The sequence below is a fragment of the Primulina tabacum genome, chromosome 2, assembly GCF_025594145.1.
Source record: "Primulina tabacum isolate GXHZ01 chromosome 2, ASM2559414v2, whole genome shotgun sequence".
Classification (NCBI taxonomy): Eukaryota; Viridiplantae; Streptophyta; class Magnoliopsida; order Lamiales; family Gesneriaceae; genus Primulina; species Primulina tabacum.
The window spans coordinates 4,557,555-4,576,791 of record NC_134551.1 but is presented as its reverse complement, the minus strand read 5'-3'; the positions used below and the strand labels follow the sequence as shown (position 1 = coordinate 4,576,791).

The following is a 19,237-nucleotide window of genomic DNA, read 5'->3' as shown; positions in this document are numbered from 1 at the left end:
GCAATAGATGTTGGGTGATGATCTGTTGCTCGTGAAAGTGTTTTGCGTGAGTGTTAAGCTATTAGGTAAACTATGGCACTGCAACATGTGGATTACTGCTGGAAGAATGAGGGATTTGAGGGCAGTGTAAGAATGAGGCATGTGAGGGGCATGATAATATATTTGCTCCGAACATTCAGGTAACTCTCTTTAATGGTGGCACTATACTTGTGCTTCCATGATATGATATTCCCCTCGTATATTATTCCTTTGTTTGAGTTGCTTATTAAATGTTTATTGAATGTGTGTGTAGGTTGTTTTTATAACTCTCATTTAGAAAAAAATTCAAATACAGAAGGAAAAGATGATGGAACTCATTTAGAAATCTCATTATTTCAGCCCATGTTAAAGTTATATTTTTTAAAAATAGCCTTCTTCAACGCATATTATATAATATAATATAATCTTTAATATTTTAAAAATCCTAAAATACCCTTAATTTACTCTTTTCAATATTTCGATTAATTACAACCAAGTAAAATAAAAATTATTTGGTATGTGTTAGAAGGAATAACTATCTTTTAAATATTAACTTGTCATATTAAATTTATTTCATTTTTTATTCGAAATTTTTTTTCTCAATCTCAATTATTAAGCATTACGAATGTAGAAATGAAACTACTGTCAATTTTATAGAATAAAATGTGAGTAAAAAACCACTATATAAATCTTAGAAAATAAAAATATTTGGAAAAAATTAAATAATCCACATAAAACAAAGTATACTCTACTATTTCGTGTACGTTCCAACATATTTTTTTCCTTCAAAACTCTCTTTATACCTATCATGCAATATTCATGAAAAATGATAATTATATACGTTAAGTTTTCAAATTAAATTTATTTTCCAAAGTAATTGAAATAAAATTTGTTTATTATGCATTATTTTTTCCCTTGATATAAGAAGACTTAAATTCTGCATTTCATTTTTACATGTTTTATTTATTTTCAAATTTATTAGTTATTTACCTAATTTATATAAAACATATAATACTTTCATAAATTTAATATTTATTTGCACAATTTATAATATAAAAAGAGTTTAAGGGTATATTTGGAATTTAAAGTTATTTTTAAAAACTGACTTAATATAAATGGGGTATTTTTTTTTTAACCCTAGTCAACAAATTTTTTGAAAAAATAACCTCATGTAGTACATTTTTCACTACATGGGGATGTTAATTTTTTTTAAAAAATTTTGACTTGGGTTAAATCCCCAATATCCCCTAAATTGGATATGTTAAGGTTGAAGTAGGGTTTTTTGGAAAATCTATCTTTAGTATACGCAGCTATAATCGTCTTTCGGGGTTCTCCAACTCTTTCTCCGGTCGCATCCAGTAATAGTCTTATTTTTTGAATCTCTGATTTTTGTGATGTTTTTCAGGGGTATTTTTCGTGGAGTTTTAACTCAGCGGAAACAAGAAGCGAGAAAGGAAATTTCCGTGCCCCTCAAGTTCCACGGTAGTTATCTATTTGTGCCTATGACTTTTATAAGTGAAGGAAACGATTTCTGGTTGATGGGTTGTGTGTTTATTGATTCCATATCCCGTACTTGGAACACATTCATTTTGATGTCACAAGTGAAATTCCATTCCCTCTTCCTTTTCTTACATACATGGATTCTTATATTCAATTCCAGTCAATGTAGATAGAGTGAGATTGGTATATTTAGGTCAGTGTTATGTTGATTTATGCTGAGTTGGTTACATTTTCTTGTACAACTTTTTACACCTAAAACTGGATTTTGTATTGTGAGAACTTTAATATGAACTATGGTGTACTTGGTAAAAGTCCCAGTTTTCACAAAATTTCGATGCTCGATGCCAGAAGTTTCAGAGAACAAAGAATGATGAATTCTAGCTAAATCTCTTTTTGGTGAAAGATGAATGTTAAATTTCCTTAGTTGATTTTTTATGTCTACCCAAATGTTTGTCATTCTCTTAAATTTTTCATATTTTATGGTTTCTCACTTGCTTTATTCTTCTTGCTTTATTCTTCGCAATGTTTCTCTTCTTAAGATATGTTACTTTTAATCTTTTCAGCTCTTAAAACCCTTGGCCAAACTGTCTTCAGAGGTTACCTTAGGTAGGTCCTTTCTAAATCTTCTGTTTGTTTTTTTCGATTACTAAAAAAAATTATACGTTTATGCTATAATATCATTGTATATAGGCGCATGCTACCGAAGTATTTCAGCCCTCTAACAAAGAGAGAGATCCGTATGCAAGGACCATTTTTTGTCTCAACCGAGCCTTCAAAAACTTGGTACGAGAAGTTCGCGACGACACCGACCAAAGATTTGCTCGCCATCACGAATGTTGTAAAGTTGCTGTTTGGTCTGGTTTTTTCCTTTAAGGCTATTGAAGCCAAAGCTGCTATTGAAGGATCAAGCATCTCTACAGAAGCAATAAACGAGAAGATGGGTAACTTAGTCAAATAGTTACCCAATGTATACGCCAAGATGGAAGAGAGCACAGTAGAGCTGAAAAAGCTCAATGGGGGTGTGCTCAACATCCATAAAAAAATGATCAAAAAGTGTGAGGTAATTCGATAACTCTTGAATTTGAAAAGAAATTAAAACACACAATTGATTGATTTGAAATATCATGTATCGATAGATGGAGGAGGGGAAAAAAAGCTGAGAAAGAATGACCGGCCGGTCTACTTCAAGCTTGATGACTGTGGTATCTACATCAGCAAGGAGTTGATCGAGTCTTCGAGACACTAGATGGTATGTTAGGCACTGGGGCACCCCGGCTGCTGTCCAACGTTGTCTAATTCCTAATTTTTCAACATTTTGTCCAATACACTTCTACAATTCAATTTTATGCATCATTTTAACACTTCCCATTATAATCAATGCTATGTTATCTCATCTTCTTGTTTTTACTTTAATCTCGTTCCAAAAAAAACTTATCAAAACAAACTTTTCTAGGAATAACGAAGAGTTGGAGAAACTGCATCGCGAAAGAAGGTATGGGATTCAAAAACTTTATTTTTTCATCAGTGAGCTGTGGTTTTGCAATGCCAATCGTCCCTATAAATGATATATATAGTCTTAGTTTATTATGCCACTTGATGATTTTGCTAGTTATGATAAGTGAATGGTTTATGTCGTTGTGAACTTGTTTACTATGATATTTGACATGATAGCAATAGCGATGAGTTATAGAGTTTATATATTGTGTTGAATAGTGTTACGGACTCCAATATTGTTACATGTCCTACTATATCGGGCTTATACCAAAACATGCCCAAGAGCATAAGCACTTGGAAGAATCTAGATGGTGAGGAAGGGGGCATTAAACGTGAGGGAAAAGAAACGGTTATGCATTCAGTCATTTTCTTCGTCTTGTTTGGTTGGCTTGAGTGTAGAACTACTTTTAGTGGTCGGGATATGCATCAGCTCCTTCACGCCAAAAATCTCATTGTGACATCGATCATTAAGCGTCGTCATGCTAGCCGTCGCCGTTGGCATAATTATAAATATGTCAGCTGAGTTTGGTATGTTTTAGTTAATAACAATATTTAGCATCTTTTTTCTTCATTCTATTTTCATAAAGCCAAATTTCATTTTTCTCAACATATTAATCAGTTTTAATCCAAATGTTATCGTCCTTCGAAAATATTATATAAACGAATTTGTTATATTTTAAAATCTTTTAATTTTCTCACCTACAATTTATTTTTCTCACAATATGATTCTCACGAAACTTATTTGCTCAACATAAACCTACCCGATCGAACAAATTCAGATATATATACACAGTGTGCGATAGCGAGTGGTTGTGAAATCATATTATAATACAAATACCACGATATATTTAGAATATACCGTATCATCATCTGCAAGATGAGGCAAGAATCAGGAATGCTGTAGAATCATTACACGAGAAGTTTAAACCAGGGGTGCGGGGGTTAACTCATGTAGGGAAGAGTTTTTACATGATCATTGTTGAATGCTAAAGCAAGTGGCTTTGCCAAATGACCGGAGAAAATGGATCCTCGTGTATGATTATGAGGAAAATTATGGTTATATATACAACATAAAGACCAATTAATATGTGTACTATTTTATGGTGCAACATTTTCAAGAATATGCCAATGAACTGTGTTCGAATTCAAATTTTTGATCCCTGTTAATGTAGGGGAACTAGGTTTCGAAGAGCAGAAGCACTGTGATGTTTATATACTTGGCCATTTTTGGAAATATCGGGTTATTCTTAGAGATCTTAAATGAGAAGGTAGAAACCATAATAATTTTATAGACCTGCAAAATAATTATTGGCATGTCTGTGTAGTTTTAGTTAGCAAACATAGCCTCTGTATTTATTTAGGTTTTGAAAGTCTGGATAAGAATTAATAAAAATTATTGAAAAGAACCGACGAAATATTTATATTTTCATTACTAAAAAATCATACAAAATACTAGTTTTTTCCCAAAAAATTCACCCCCTACTGAAAAAATATATCAAGCAAACTTGTTAAATTTTTGCACAAGTTTCCCGCGTTTTAAATTCATAAAATTTACTGTTTTCTAAAAAAAATCCTAGAATTTAATAGAAATATGACTAAAAAAAAAATTGACAAATCGTTTTCTTATAATAAAACGATTCGATTATTTTATATTAAATAAATAATTCATACATGGACGGATGTTATTATCTTAAAATAAACATAATTAAATCAAACAATATAAAAATATATTTCGAATAAAACTGAATTATTTGATGCTAATTAATAATAATTTTAATAGTAAAATAACATTTCATCATTTAATTCTCAATTAAATCAAACTAAAAAATTTGTGTTTATATGTGTGTGTGTGTGTGTGTGTGTGTGTGGGGTGGGGGGGGGGGGGGGGGGGGGTTATGCGGGATTGTAAATTGTATTAATAGTTAATTTATGGACTTTTCTAGAAAAGAATTGTAACACCAGACATTCGTATGCATATGATGTAAGGTAATTATTATGATTAAGTATGTTCATTATTCTTTTTTAGTTTGTTACGATGATCGTTTGAGATATGTGATGTAATGGTGATGGTTTATGGCTTCAAGATATGATATGAATGGTATTGAATGATATAGAATGAAACAAAGAATGGATGGGTAGAATAGAAAGTTGATCCTTAGACAAATAGGTAATGGAAGTGCTGAAACGGTATGAAAACTGTGGCAGTCCTTGTGGTTTTTAGCATAATGTTTTGTATGGTGATCCAAATGATGTGAGGCCACTTCCATTAGAAAGATAAGATATAAGGCTATAACTTTCATGTTTTGAGTTTTGTTCAAATCATTTTGGAAGACGAGCCAAAAGCGTCCCGAAGTGTGTCGTGTGTTTCGTTGTTCCTATATTGACACATGTTGGGAGATTTAGCATAACTTTTTACTTAGAATTTCAAATGACATGAGGCCAATTGGAGATGCAAATAAAGACATAGAGCTACAACTTTCCTGTTTACCACTTTTCCTAATTCTGACGGGAAGAGGCGTTTCGGAAGCAATCTTTGTCGTAGCTGTGCGCAGAGCGCACCTGGGCCGAAAAAGATGTCCGCCCGGGCGAGCCTATTTCGAAAATATTGTGTTTTTGGCCGAGAGTTCCGCGCCCGGGCGGAAAAAGATGTCCGCCCGGGCGGCCAGCAATGTTTAAAAACGTGTTTTGGGTATTTTTAGGCATAAAATCGAAAGAGACTCTCATTTTTTCTCATTTCCCTTCTCTTCCTTTCTCTTCTCCATCGTGTAAGGCAAGGGTTCTTCATTTTTCCTATTTTTCCAATCTTTAAATCAAGCAATTAATCTACAATCCGGAGTTGGAACTTCACTTTTTTAGTGAAAGGAGCAAAGGTAAGTTGTTTTTCTTCTTGTTCTTGAGTTATTGAAGATGTTGGAGTTAAGAGATGATAGTTGTGATGATATATTGGATTAAATGGTAATTTAAGGTTATTATTTGGGTTTATTGTTGTAGGATCATCGTCAAGGTTTAGGAAACCAAGTGCTCCAAGTGTAGTAAGTGAAATCATTTTTTAAATGCATCACATGATCCTATATGTATGTGTTTTGATGATTTTATGACGTTAACTCCTTTCAAATTCCATTAATGATATATATATGTAAATATGTATATATGGTAGTGCAATTATATGCATTTTTGAGTGAAAGGAGTTAAAATTTAAATAATGCCTCTAAGATGTTCGATAAAATGTCTGAATGAAGTTTTATATGATTGAATGATTGGATTGATAGTGATAGTAGCGGTGTTGCCTCTGGCAATTCTAAATCCGCAATGTAATTGGCCAATTAACGATGAAAACATGTGCTCTCTTATAAGATGCATTTTATGCAGAGGTACATGTCCTTCCTATAAGATTCGTTTTTACGAAGAGGGTTAGCAATGAATGAACTATCTTATAAGAACTATCAATTCTTCAGTTAATCAATGGAATGAATATCATCCCTATGTATTGTTGTATTATGATTCTTGATGGATGATATTAATGATGATTCGACGTTTATGAAATGAGAAGGATAATGTTTTCAACAAAATGAAATTGAGGCTATACATTTCATGTTTTACAATAAAATGATATATATGTATCTTGTTAGTATTGATTCCATTTACTGAGTTTTATACTCATTCCAGTTATGTTCATGTGATGCAGGTAAAGGTAAGAAAGACTGATCATCCCGGAGTTGTTGAAGCGAGTGAAGGGCATATGCCAAACTTTGGAGATAGTGGTTGAACGCTATTTTGATATGTTGAACTTTTGGTTATTTTGGGAAATAGTGAAAATGTTGTTTTGGTATTTGAATTTAAAATATGTGTAGATACTATATTAACCGGTATCTGATATACATGAAATGTTTTGCATATGTTTATGTGTTGCTTGAGGCATGTGACATGTCCTATTTACGGGGAGATGTTGTCCAATTTTTTTTAAAAGTACACATTTTCTGCAAATTATATTTTAAGCTTCCGCAGTTATTATGAATTTTAGTCACGAGTGTTACAAGAATGTTAAAATTATAACTAAATATCAAAGATATTATAATGGTTTATTTGACCGAGAGGCAAGAAACTAATTACAAGAGTACTTTACATATTCTAATTTATCTTTATCAGAGTTTGAGTTAATCTTCCTACAACTTATCTTTATGCATCAAATGTTAGAAATTTAATATAATGACGGATTAAAGATTTGCAAATTATGGTGGAAAATCAACGTAATTAATCCAACGTGAGAGTTGAAATGCATATATTATGCTAAATCTTTTTTTTTTTTCCATATAGTAAATTGTTTTATAGATTTTTGCGTTTACGAAACCCGATCAAAATTATAGGTGAGAAAAAATATCGAATTTATCGAAATTTCGGTACATACCGAATTTTTCGGTACGATAACTGTATGAAATTTTAAAATTTCGTTATATACCGAAATTACGAAATATATATAATTTTAAAATATATAATATTTTAAAACAATACATTTATAAAATTTTAAAAAATTATTGTTTTTTCGACATAAAACGATATATACTGATAATGTACCGACATATCAGTATATCGAAAATTTTAGTATAATATCGGTATAAAATTTGCTTATACCATAATTATCGGTACAATATATGATATATAATTTCGGTACGATGTACCAATCATAGTTAGAATTTAGTGACACTTAAAGACAAAATTATGAAACATTACAATATATTACATGTGATTATAAAGCAAAAGTAGTTGATCTAGCCGAAGTCAAGTGGATAAAATAAAGGTTCTTCTGAGAATTAATACTTGTTGAATTTGAAGATATACATGAGCATAAAGATTTTTATCGTATATGAGAAAATTTGTAATTTATTTATCCAAAATTATGCTAATACAGTGCTTCTGACAAAAAGAAAATATTAAAAATATATTGGGTAGAGCTTTTCAAGTGTTTTAAAATAAAGAATTTGTGAATTTTAGATCACACCCTCTTTCGTGATCGGGTGTGTAATCAACTATGATCATAAAATCTTAAATGAGAGTGAAACACTTGGAGGAGAACGAGAGGATTGAGTCGAGGCTTAACCGAGTAGACACCAAGCAAATAACAAGAGACTTAGTTGCCATACTAATCTTTATATGGTGTATGAGACTATTTTCTAAGTATATTTTCATCATTGGTGTACACAAATGTGCTGTCATATGAAAAAATTATTTATGATACAAGTTACTCTGCAGACGTGGTGCATGCGTGTACAGTCTTTTTTATAATTACCGAAAAAATAAAGTGTAATTTCACAAATTATCGAGGGACTAAAGTGTTATTTGAATTGTTGAAATTAAAAAAAATAAAAATAAAAGTGTTTGTTAAAATTAAAAAGAAAAACAAAAAACAAAAGTGTAATATTGATATCACACAAGAGTAAAGTTAAAAGAAAAAAGTTAGTATCTATTTTTGTCTCTATTAAATCCAACCTTTATATATAGTAAAGATATACTGTAGATTTTTGTAATTTATCTTATATAAATAAAAAAATCATCGACTAAAACAAAAACATTTAAATAGATTGATTCAAAATTTATATTGTTTGACACTGTCTTTTTAACTCAATTTTCAATAAAAATAAAGTCGGTAAATTTTCCTTCGTAATTTTATTTTATTTTATTTTTTGAGGAAATTTGCAATCAGCATCCCTGTAATTTGCAAAAGAGACACAAAATACCCTTAATTAAATTAATATGATAATAGACTCTCAGCCTTTCATAATTCAAGCTGAAAAAATCACGAGTTTATTTAAATAAAATCTTAAAATATAAATGAAGTCGTACATTTGACCCAAAGGCTTTGACTAAAGGGCCGTTAGTACCATTGCAAATCTGTTCCTACTGATTTGCTATAGACTGGGATGTAAATGAACCAAACTGTTTGCGAGCTATTCGAAGTTCGGTTCGATAAAAAGCTCGTTTGAGTTCGTTTGTTAATCATATCAAACCAAGCTCAAGCTCGATTTTGACCTCGAAAAATTAATCAAACCAAGCTCAAGCCTAAAGATATTCGGCTCGTGAGCTCGCAAACATGTTTGATAATAAGCTCGCGAGCTCGAGCTCGAGCTCGGCTCGTTTAGGTGGCTCGTAAGCTTGAGTTTGACTCATTTGTTGAGTTGACAAATAAAAATATTAGTATTAATATCAATGGAAGGAATTGAAGACAAGACAAATAAAAATATTAGTACTAATGTTATTATGAACTTTGCAGGATACTTGACTAGTTGTTATTGGAAGATGATTTTGTAATTCCTGATTTTAATGGATTCTTCGACGTCCTCCTTACTTTCTCACCAGACTTAGTTGAAGTATTAAATGGGTGAAATTATTTCATTGTTATTTATATGATGATATCAGTGTATGATGAATATTCTAGATGTATTATTTTGGAATGTTCAATAATATATTGATTTATGTTTTTAGCTCTTATTTGTGTCGTTTTGGTTATTTATGAATGAATTTACATTTTTATGTCTGATTTAAAATTAGTTTATAGATATATTTAATTTTTAACAAACTCGAATCAAGCTCAAACTCGAGCTCAATTTTATGCTTTACGAGCTCGAAAACGAGCCGAGGTCAAGCCAGGCTTGTTAAACATGCTAAACAAGTTATTAATGAATCAAGCTCGAGCCTGACTTTATTAACATGCTAAACGAGCTTTTAACGAGCCGAACTCGAGCTTTTCTCGAGCTTGGTAATTTCGACACAAACCAAATTCGAGCCTGATAATAAAAGCTCGAATCGAGCTCGAGGCTCAAATAATCTTAAACAAACCAAGGTCAATCCTGATACTATTTATACTTGATAGTTTACATCCTGTGTATAGATAGAAGTTCAGACACGGTCAATATCCACAGGTGAGAGAGAGAATGGATAGATTTGCAGAGTTGAAAGCGGCGATCAAGACGGCGGAGCTAGTGGATGCGCACGCTCACAACATTGTGGCGGTCGACTCCGCCTTCCCGTTCCTCAACTGCTTCTCCGAGGCCGCTGGCGATGCCTTATCCTACGCACCCCACACTATCAACTTCAAGGTTGGTGTGGAATCCCAAGTCAACATATCAGTTTCATATTTGTTTCTAGGAATCGTTACTCTGTTCCACTTGAAAGTTGAAATCGAAATCTTTAAACGTTTTGACTTCATGATCCGATGCTCGTTTTCTATTGATTCTAGCAAAAGTATGTTTAGAAACACAAACATTTGCATTTCTCTCTTTCGTCATTTCATATCTAACAATTCACCTAGGAAAAGAGAAGGGTGAGTGAAACTGAACGAATGAGTTGTATTGTATGATCGACATTTTCCGAGCATGATGTTCTTTTGATGGTAATAATATCTTTGAGATTTTTTTTCTAACCAAAATGTTTTACTGTACGTTTAGAGAAGCTTGAAAGAAATTGCTGAACTCTATGGTTCGGAGATATCCTTGAGCGCTGTTCAAGAATATCGCGCCAACTCTGGAGTGGAAGCAATCACTGCGAAGTGCCTTAAAGCTGCTGGAATTTATACCGTTTTGATTGCTGATGGACTCGAGTTGGACAAAAAACACGATATTGAATGGCACAAAGCCTTTGTACCATATGTTGGTAGAATATTAAGAATTGAAAGTGTGGCTGAGCAGATTCTTGATGAGGTGAGATACTCCTTTTGTTTTGGGCTTAGCTGCAACGTCCACTCAGTACCCCCATTCCCCACAAATTTGTCTAATCTTCATCTCCTCAGGTTCTTTTGCCTGTAAGGCCACACCAAGCTCACTCTAAATGCACGGAATTAAATTCATATCTCAGGAGGGCATTTTAAAGGCAATTTTTTAAAATGCCTCACTATATATGTATTTTTAAAGTCATTCAGGTTTTTTATGATGAATGTTAACTTGATCGAGAAAAAAAGTGATAAATTGGAAATGGCCTTTTTTCCTATTATCACACCATTATAAGTTTATTGAGTCAGCCATTTTACTTTTATCCTTTAATTTATGCATTTGTAGCATCATCTTAACCTTGTTCTGGTTGTTCAACCGATCAACATTTATGCAGAATAGCTTTTCTAAAGTCCAATTTCTTTATTCATCAATTGATTGTTCTTCATATTCGATTTCTCCTGTGAATCCTAATTAGGGCAGTGCTAGCGGGACATGGACACTGGATTCATTTACAGAAATATTTGTGGACAAATTGAAGTCATATCCTTTTCATTTATTTAATATCTGCAAAACACTGTTTTTGGGACCAAGTGTTGTGATTCTGTAATGAATCATTAGGTTCTTTATTGATATCCTTATCTAACATTACTCAAGCTGATAAAATCGTAGGCTTTAAAAGTATAGCTGCATACCGCAGTGGACTCGAAATTAATACAAAAGTCTCAAAGAAAGACGCTGAAGAGAGCCTTAATGATATTTTGCAAGGTATGCCTTTCATACTGGATATGTGATGGAAACCTGAGTTCTCAAAGTAGTATGATAGGTTTATGTTTCCAGCTGGAAGCCCTATCCGGATCGAGAACAAAAACTTTATTGATCACATCTTCATTCATGCATTGGAGGTTGCCCAATGTTTTGACCTGCCGATGCAGATACACACACACAGGGTAACGATTAATGAATATCAGAATATGTTTTATTTGTGTGTTTTTATTTAAACTCAGTGATTTCAACAATTGCAATACATTATTGCTTCAGCAATCGACTTATTGTTTAATCGGTTATCATTAGTTTTGGTGACAAAGATCTGGACCTGAGGCTATCCAATCCCCTTCATCTTCGTAGTCTTCTAGAGGACAGTAGATTCAGGAAGTGTAGAATTGTGCTTCTGCACGCTTCTTACCAATTTACTAAGGAAGCATCATTTTTGGCCTCTTTGTACCCTCAGGTGAGGTCATGAAGTTTTCGTCATGCGTATAAATAAGTCCACAACATTAAAGTCACGTTTATTGTTGGAAACCTTCTGCTGTAGGTCTATCTGGACTTTGGGCTGGCAGTTCCCAAACTTAACTTCCACGGGATGCTATCCTCGGTGAAAGAGCTCTTGGAGTTAGCACCAATAAAGAAGGTGAAGTTCATACACTTCTGAATATGTTCGATGATTAGATTTTGCAGGCATTAAATGTGATTCTAACGAAGAAAACACATGAATATTTCTGAATTCCAGGACCATAATAACCGGTTCCATGTTAGCAGTCTAGTCACTAGATGAAATTTATGTGTTCTCCTAAGTTGAAAACAAATGTTTTGTCATTTCAGGTAATGTTCAGCACTGATGGTTATGCATTTCCTGAGACCTTCTATTTAGGTTGGTCAGTTTGAACCTTGTATCATGCTCTCTATCACATGAAACTGTATATTCCTCGACAACTCAATAACGTTTTCAATAATTCCAGCTGTGTATAGAATATGACGTTTTCCTTGTTGCAGTAGCAACATCTTCTAGGAATAGTGCTCGTTTTTGTAATGGACCAAAATAAAATGACATAAATGAAAAATGGCTCTTCAGTGTCTCAATAATCATGGCTGAGATTTTGGTCCCGATGATGAATCAAAATGGATTTTGAGATTTTGAATAAAACTTTTTTTCCTACTGAGCAATGCTTTGAAGTTTGGTTGATTAGTTACTCATACATTCCCATGTTCCACACTTTGTTGTAATAGAATGCAATGGCTGTAAATCCGTAGAATCGAGCAGATTCAATAATTTTTTTATCGCATTTTTGGGCATTTTCTCAAATTGTATTTGCTCAGGTTTTCATGGTGATAAATGATAACTGCTTTTCCGCAATTTTGTCTTTAATTAGTATTTCTTTCATTTCCAATTATCATTAATTTACACAACATTTTTTTACCATACCCTACAAACGAAGCATTAGCCAGATATTATTTTGTATGATGCTTTTAGTTAAATTTGATAGGGTGCTTTCAGAATTTTAGTGTAGTAGAGTAACATCTTTACATCAATAGGCTACATTAGAGTTTTTAGTGTTTTCATTTGTTAGGTTATGTATGATTAGTAGGATTATTGCTACTTAAGATAATTTATGCAGCTTAATCAGCAGTTTTAATTTTGTGTACTTTGGTGTGATTACCTGGATAGGTGCGAAAAAATCCCGGGAGATTGTATTTGCTGTTCTGCGAGATGCATGCATTGACGGAGATCTTTCAATTCCAGAAGCTCTTGATGCTGTTAAGGATATATTCTCCAAAAATTCACTAGAACTATACAAGATTAAATCTGCTTCAATGTCTCTTGATTTGGATAAGATGACAGGCTCTTCCTTTCTGAAGATAGATGACTATTCTCCTACTCCAGTTATTACTTTTGTTCGTATTATGTGGGTTGATGCTTCAGGGCAGCATCGATGCCGCGTAAGACTTTTTCCTTTCATATATCACTGGAAGCTTCATTGTCGTGAAGTTTCTTTATCATCTTTCTTCGCTCTAGTTTCAACATACATCATCCGCCTTTGAGTATAAAGGACTTTTGTAATTAAAAATCCATTCCAAGCACCCAAATTCACTCTGTGTTATTTCACTTCTCTATTCACCAGGCCTAGACTGTTTCTGAATTTTTTTATTTGTAGCTCCAACATCATTTGGGTAAATGCACTGTAAGCATGCACTGTGCTTCTATCTTCACCATTTGTGTCAACTAGTCTGTTGAATTCTTTTGTAGCTCTTGGAATGGTAACCATGTACGAATATTCTCTTGACAGGAATTTATAGTGCAACTCTATTCTGATATTGTTGGTTTTTACATATTAGGTTATTCCTAAGAAACGCTTTTATGATCTTGTTACAAAGAATGATGTTGGGCTAACCTGTGCATCCATGGGGATGTCCTCACACATGGATGGTCCCGCTGATGAGACTAATCTAACTGGAGTGGGTGAAATCAGACTCATACCTGCTATGCAAACCAAATGCCAGATTCCATGGTTGGAAATTTCTCTTTATTCTCTCCCTTGGTCCTTTTATCATGGATACATGTGCGTGTGTGTGTTAAAAAAGATACATTTACATATGTGTATGTGTGTCTTAGGAAACATGCATATTTAACGAGCTTTCCTGGATTTAACTAAAAATAATAGAAGAGTGGACATCCTTGTTCCACTCTGATTTTGTGTAATTGATGTTGATGCCATCCTTAGAGTAAGGCACATAAGGTACTAATACAGCAGAAATTTACTTCTCCTCTATGTTGAGCCACATTATACATGTGATACATGCATATTTTGTATGGTACTTGATGGCCTTAGCACCATTACATGTGATACATGCACATTTTGTATTGTACTTGATGGCCCTAGCACCATTTTTGGTCTCCCGGTCACATATCACTATCTAGAAAGCAAGTTCTGTTGCTCCATGGAACAGGGACCAAACACATTTCCATGAAGATATTTTCTTTCCCAGATGAAAATATAATGCATCGTGGAAGAGCTTATCTCAGCCTTGCTAGCTCAAACCACATGAAGTTGAAATTGACCTATAAGATATTTCTTGTATTTGCATAAATTATTTATAGCTTAATCTTTTTTTTAATGTGCATAAAATAGCAATCACTAAGACAGATGGAAGGGAAAATATAACGACCATGGGTCGTAGGTTGACACAACACGAGCCTCAGCCTATACCCATGCACCATTACGACCCATGGTCATTACAAAAAATGAAAATGTAACGATCATAGGTCGCAGGTTAACCCAACATAAGCCTCAACCCATACACATACACCACTACGGCCCAACCATGGGCCGTAGGCTGACCCAACATGAGCCTCAGCTCATATTCATGCATCACTGCTGGTCATGGGGCGTGGGTTGGTCTAGTATGAGCTGTAGCTCATATCCAGTCACCGTCACTCACAGACCACTTTCCAGGGCATGGGCTACGGCTCATTTCGGACCAATCTACGGTCCATGACTAATAGTGGTACATGGATATGAGCTGAAGCTCATGTTGGGTCAACCTACGGCCTATGGTTGTTATAGAAAATAACAGTGATTTCTTTGCAGTTCAAGTAGAAGAAGGTATATTGCTGACTTGGTGTGTGTTTCTCTATGATTTTACTTTCATACAGGGCAAAAGAGCAGGAGATGGTTCTGGCTGATATGCAACTTAAACCTGGAGTACCATGGGAGTATTACCCTAGAGAGGCACTGCGAAGAGTTTCTAAAATTTTAAAAGATGAATTTAACTTGGTAATATCTGGTCACTTTTCCGGAGTTTTTGAATATTTGTGTTATTTTATATCAAACTTCTAGTCTTGCAGGTAATGAACGCGGGATTTGAGAATGAGTTTTATCTCTTAAGGAGTATGCTAGTGTATGTTTGAAGATCTTATGATTTCTTCATTATTCTAAGTCTCCTTGTGCATAGTTTGTAATTTGTAGTGAATTGTGTAGGGATGGGGAGGAAAAATGGGTACCATTTGACAAAACACCTTACTGCTCCACATCATCATTTGATGCCGCTTTCCCTGTATTTCATGAAATTTTGGCTTCTCTTCAGTCCTTAAATATTGTGGTGGAGCAGGTATGTAAAAATTACCCCTCTAGGCCATTTTGCATGGGTGCTCTGGATGCTCATATGATTGGAGTGATTGAATGCTCCAACTATCATGACTCAAACCCACTTAATAATATGATATTGAAGCCATGACAAAAAACATTTGCCTGGCCTTGGCTCTTTAATTTCTGGCCTGTTAAATATGTTGTGTTTATTAGAATGATTGTAGAATTGATTATCTACCAATGTACCAAAAGCCAGCGTCTCAGTTGATATGCGGTTTTCCTGGTAAATTGTCATTGTGATTCGAGGCCTTAGTTTTCTCCTTTAAACCCTCTTCAGGTTTTCTCTCCTACAAAAGTTGAGAATTTTTTTCCTTCTATTCTTGTCCATTTTAATAAATTTGTTTACATTTAACAATATTTTACTAAAATAATGGCTAGGTATAATTTCACGAACATAAATAGTTTCTTATTATTTTCTATGTTCGGAAATTTTACAGTTGCATGCAGAAGCTGGGAATGGTCAATTTGAAATTGCATTGGGCTACACAACCTGTGAGGCAGCAGCTGACAACTTAGTTTTTACTCGTGAAGTTGTTAGGGCTGTGGCAAGAAAACATGGATTGTTGGCAACTTTTGTGCCAAAGTTAGTGTCATCAAATATATTTTATATGCATCATCAAGCTGCTTTTCTTTGTTTGCTTTAGGCATTTGGTAGGAGGATTGAATGTAGGAGCTTTTGTAAATATTTTTAGTTTTGTTGTGCTAATTGATAATGGTCTCATAGGAGATTTTTGAAATCTTGAGTTTTGAACACAACTTAAGTAAGCACATTAAGAATGTCGAACATCTGATTTATTGGGAGTACGTGCCATATTTGGGAAAGGCATATACCTTTGGCAGGCTTTGTGTTTTTGCATCACATTTTTCATCAACATTAATAGGTGTATAATTATAGTCAATTGTTGTTTAAAGGAGAGAATGTTAGAGCTTTGAGACTAAGAAATTAAGGTCTTTGTTTTTCAAGATTCCACTCTCACCAAAATGCAAACTAAACATTATAACCGGAAATTCATTTGTACCTTCACAACTTTGATGTGGCAGCTACTGCAAGTTGGTTACAGACGACCCTTTTCAAATTCCACTTTCACCAACATGCAAACTAAACATAACAATCAAAAACCATTTGTACCTTCACAACTTTGATGTGGCAGCTACTGCAAGTTGGTTACAGATGACCCTTATAGTACATATGCTGTCTCTATCACACTTCTCCTTTCTCGAATAAGTTTATGTGATCCCCTCTAGGTACAAACTGGATGATAATGGCTCTGGATCACATGTGCACATTAGTTTGTCTGAGAATGGAGAAAATGTATTTATTGCGCATGGAGGATCAACTAAATATGGAATGTCCAAGATTGGGGAGGAGTTCATGGCTGGAGTATTGAGCCATCTTCCTTCAATATTGGCATTTACTGCACCAGTTCCAAACAGTTTTCTATTTATAGTCACGTTTATAGTTGACATTACTGCCTTTTATCCATATGATTTCCTTGGTTTTGACTCTTGAACTTTTCTTACTTCTCCCCTTAATGTGTGTAGTAGAAATCTTGATGTTTTCTTGCATCAGCTCATCCAAAATAATGACTTAAGTTTTTTCCGTCACCTGATGTGAAAATAATAAACTGTTGCAATGCATCCATGTTTGTAGACTTGTATGTTTGGGGTGGAATTGTGCAGTCTGTGCTTGGATCCAAATCTTTGTGTAGATGCTTTGGTGCTTTTCTTCCTTACACTGTTACATATATTGTTTTCTTGACTAAAATCCTGATCTATCTCACGTTAACATTGCGACTTTATTGACCCAGAACAGCAGATGTTGCTTAAAATTTCAATTTAGAATGTGTCATCTCTTCATATGTTCAAAGGCACACAACACAAGAGTGTTAAATTTGGTTATCCATAAAATATTATTTACGGTTCTAAATGGAAATAATAACTTATGATTTGCTTGTTCTTTTCAAATTTCGAAATCCTGTAGTTATGATCGAATTCAACCTAACACGTGGAGTGGAGCATATCATTGCTGGGACCTGAAAACAGAAAAGCTCCCTTGAGAACTGCTTGCCCACCAGGGACCCCTGACGGCTCTGTAAGCAACTTTGAGATAAAGGTAGTGGATGGTTGTGCAAATCCTTATCTGGCCCTGGCCTCTGTACTTGCTGCTGGAATTGACGGCCTTCGTAGGCATGCTAGTTTCCCTGAACCAATTGGTAAGTACTCTATAACTCATCTAGTTTGTTGGGAGCATCAATTGATCAAAACCTAGTGGTTGGGTTGTTGTAAGATTTTTGAAAAATTGAGGTTGCAGGGTGACACGAGCTATAATTTTTTTATACAATGGCTAATGCCTTGGTTCTGTATGAGATGTTGCTAACTTCCATTACTCTGACTGAAGTTGCAGCAGTAGCATTGTGTTTAATTGTGCTATCTGTAATTTCATTTCCCTTTAACAGAAAACAATCCTGATAATGTCAAAGATAAAGTGCGAAGGCTGCCAAAGTCGCTTTCTGAATCGGTAGAAGCACTTGTAAAAGACCAAGTGATGAGAGATTTGCTTGGTGAAAAGCTTTTGGTTGCCATCAAAGGAGTCAGGAAGGTACATACTACGTATTTCTTACTCAATTAGTATGCATAAATTCAAGTTTATTTGTTTTTATGAGGTATTTGCAAACAGCAGTAACTAATATGAACAACAGCTTGTGCTCTTAAGCTGGCATACATTCCTAGCTTGCCTACTGTTACAATCTCCCATGCTAGAATACTAAAAACTTCTTACAACTGAATGAAGGCGATCCACGTGCAAGGATTTACTCTCTATGCAACCATATATTCCAGATCCGGGTTTAAGTTGTATAAATTTCTTTCTTGCCCAGGAACGAGTTAAAAAGTTGACTATAATTTCCTATGGCGCAGGCTGAGATCAAGTACTATTCTGAAAACAAGGATGCCTGGAAGAATCTTATTCACAGATATTGATGTGATTGCTAATTTCATTTTCGAAATGATTGTATGCTCTAAATTATCCCACTTGACGCTTTCGTTGCTTCTTGACACAATGCTCTAATAAAAGAGAAGGCTAGCCTTCATCCATTTAAGATATTTACATGTTGAGAGTACTATACGTTGCGACCTCCCCAAACTTTAAATCATGGTTCCTCCCCCTGATTCTAGTTTTTAATTTTCACGAATGAGAATCGAGAATCGGAGTTCCAGGTTACTGTTTTGGTTTTGAGGATGATTTTACGAGGTGATAATTGATCTAAACATAACCTAACTAATTAAACATCTCACTCAGCTAGTGAGATTTGAATCCAAGATCATCACGATCTTTGGATCTCGGCCTTGTCACTAAAAGAATACTTATCATTTACAATTTTGAGAGAAAATTTCCATTTGAATTCACAGTTAGGCAGGAATAAGTTCGGTCAGATTGATAATCATATATATACACTTGGATATAAAAATTTATTTTTCACCGACATCTATCACAAAACTCAACCGTCATAACGAAGTATTTTTGTTGGTATTTTTAATAGCACAAAAACCGCTGTGAAATTATCTCAAGATTCAATTTTGTGTGATAGATCTCCGATCTGATCC

The 19,237-nt window shown here is 34.1% G+C and overlaps 1 protein-coding gene across 1 annotated transcript; it reads left to right on the top strand.

The window, feature by feature from the left end:
- The first annotated feature begins 9,896 nt into the window (after positions 1 to 9,896).
- On the top strand, positions 9,897 to 18,736 carry LOC142526817 (protein fluG-like). The gene is given in 19 exon segments (XM_075631431.1): positions 9,897 to 10,103; positions 10,452 to 10,703; positions 11,188 to 11,252; positions 11,362 to 11,477; positions 11,550 to 11,652; positions 11,781 to 11,940; positions 12,025 to 12,120; positions 12,312 to 12,360; positions 13,156 to 13,427; positions 13,824 to 13,996; positions 15,142 to 15,262; positions 15,334 to 15,386; positions 15,467 to 15,596; positions 16,072 to 16,217; positions 16,880 to 17,086; positions 17,616 to 17,662; positions 17,665 to 17,847; positions 18,091 to 18,233; positions 18,551 to 18,736. Coding segments are annotated over 19 exon segments (2,544 nt in total). The 5' UTR covers positions 9,897 to 9,938; the 3' UTR covers positions 18,614 to 18,736.
- The last annotated feature ends 501 nt before the right edge of the window (positions 18,737 to 19,237 follow it).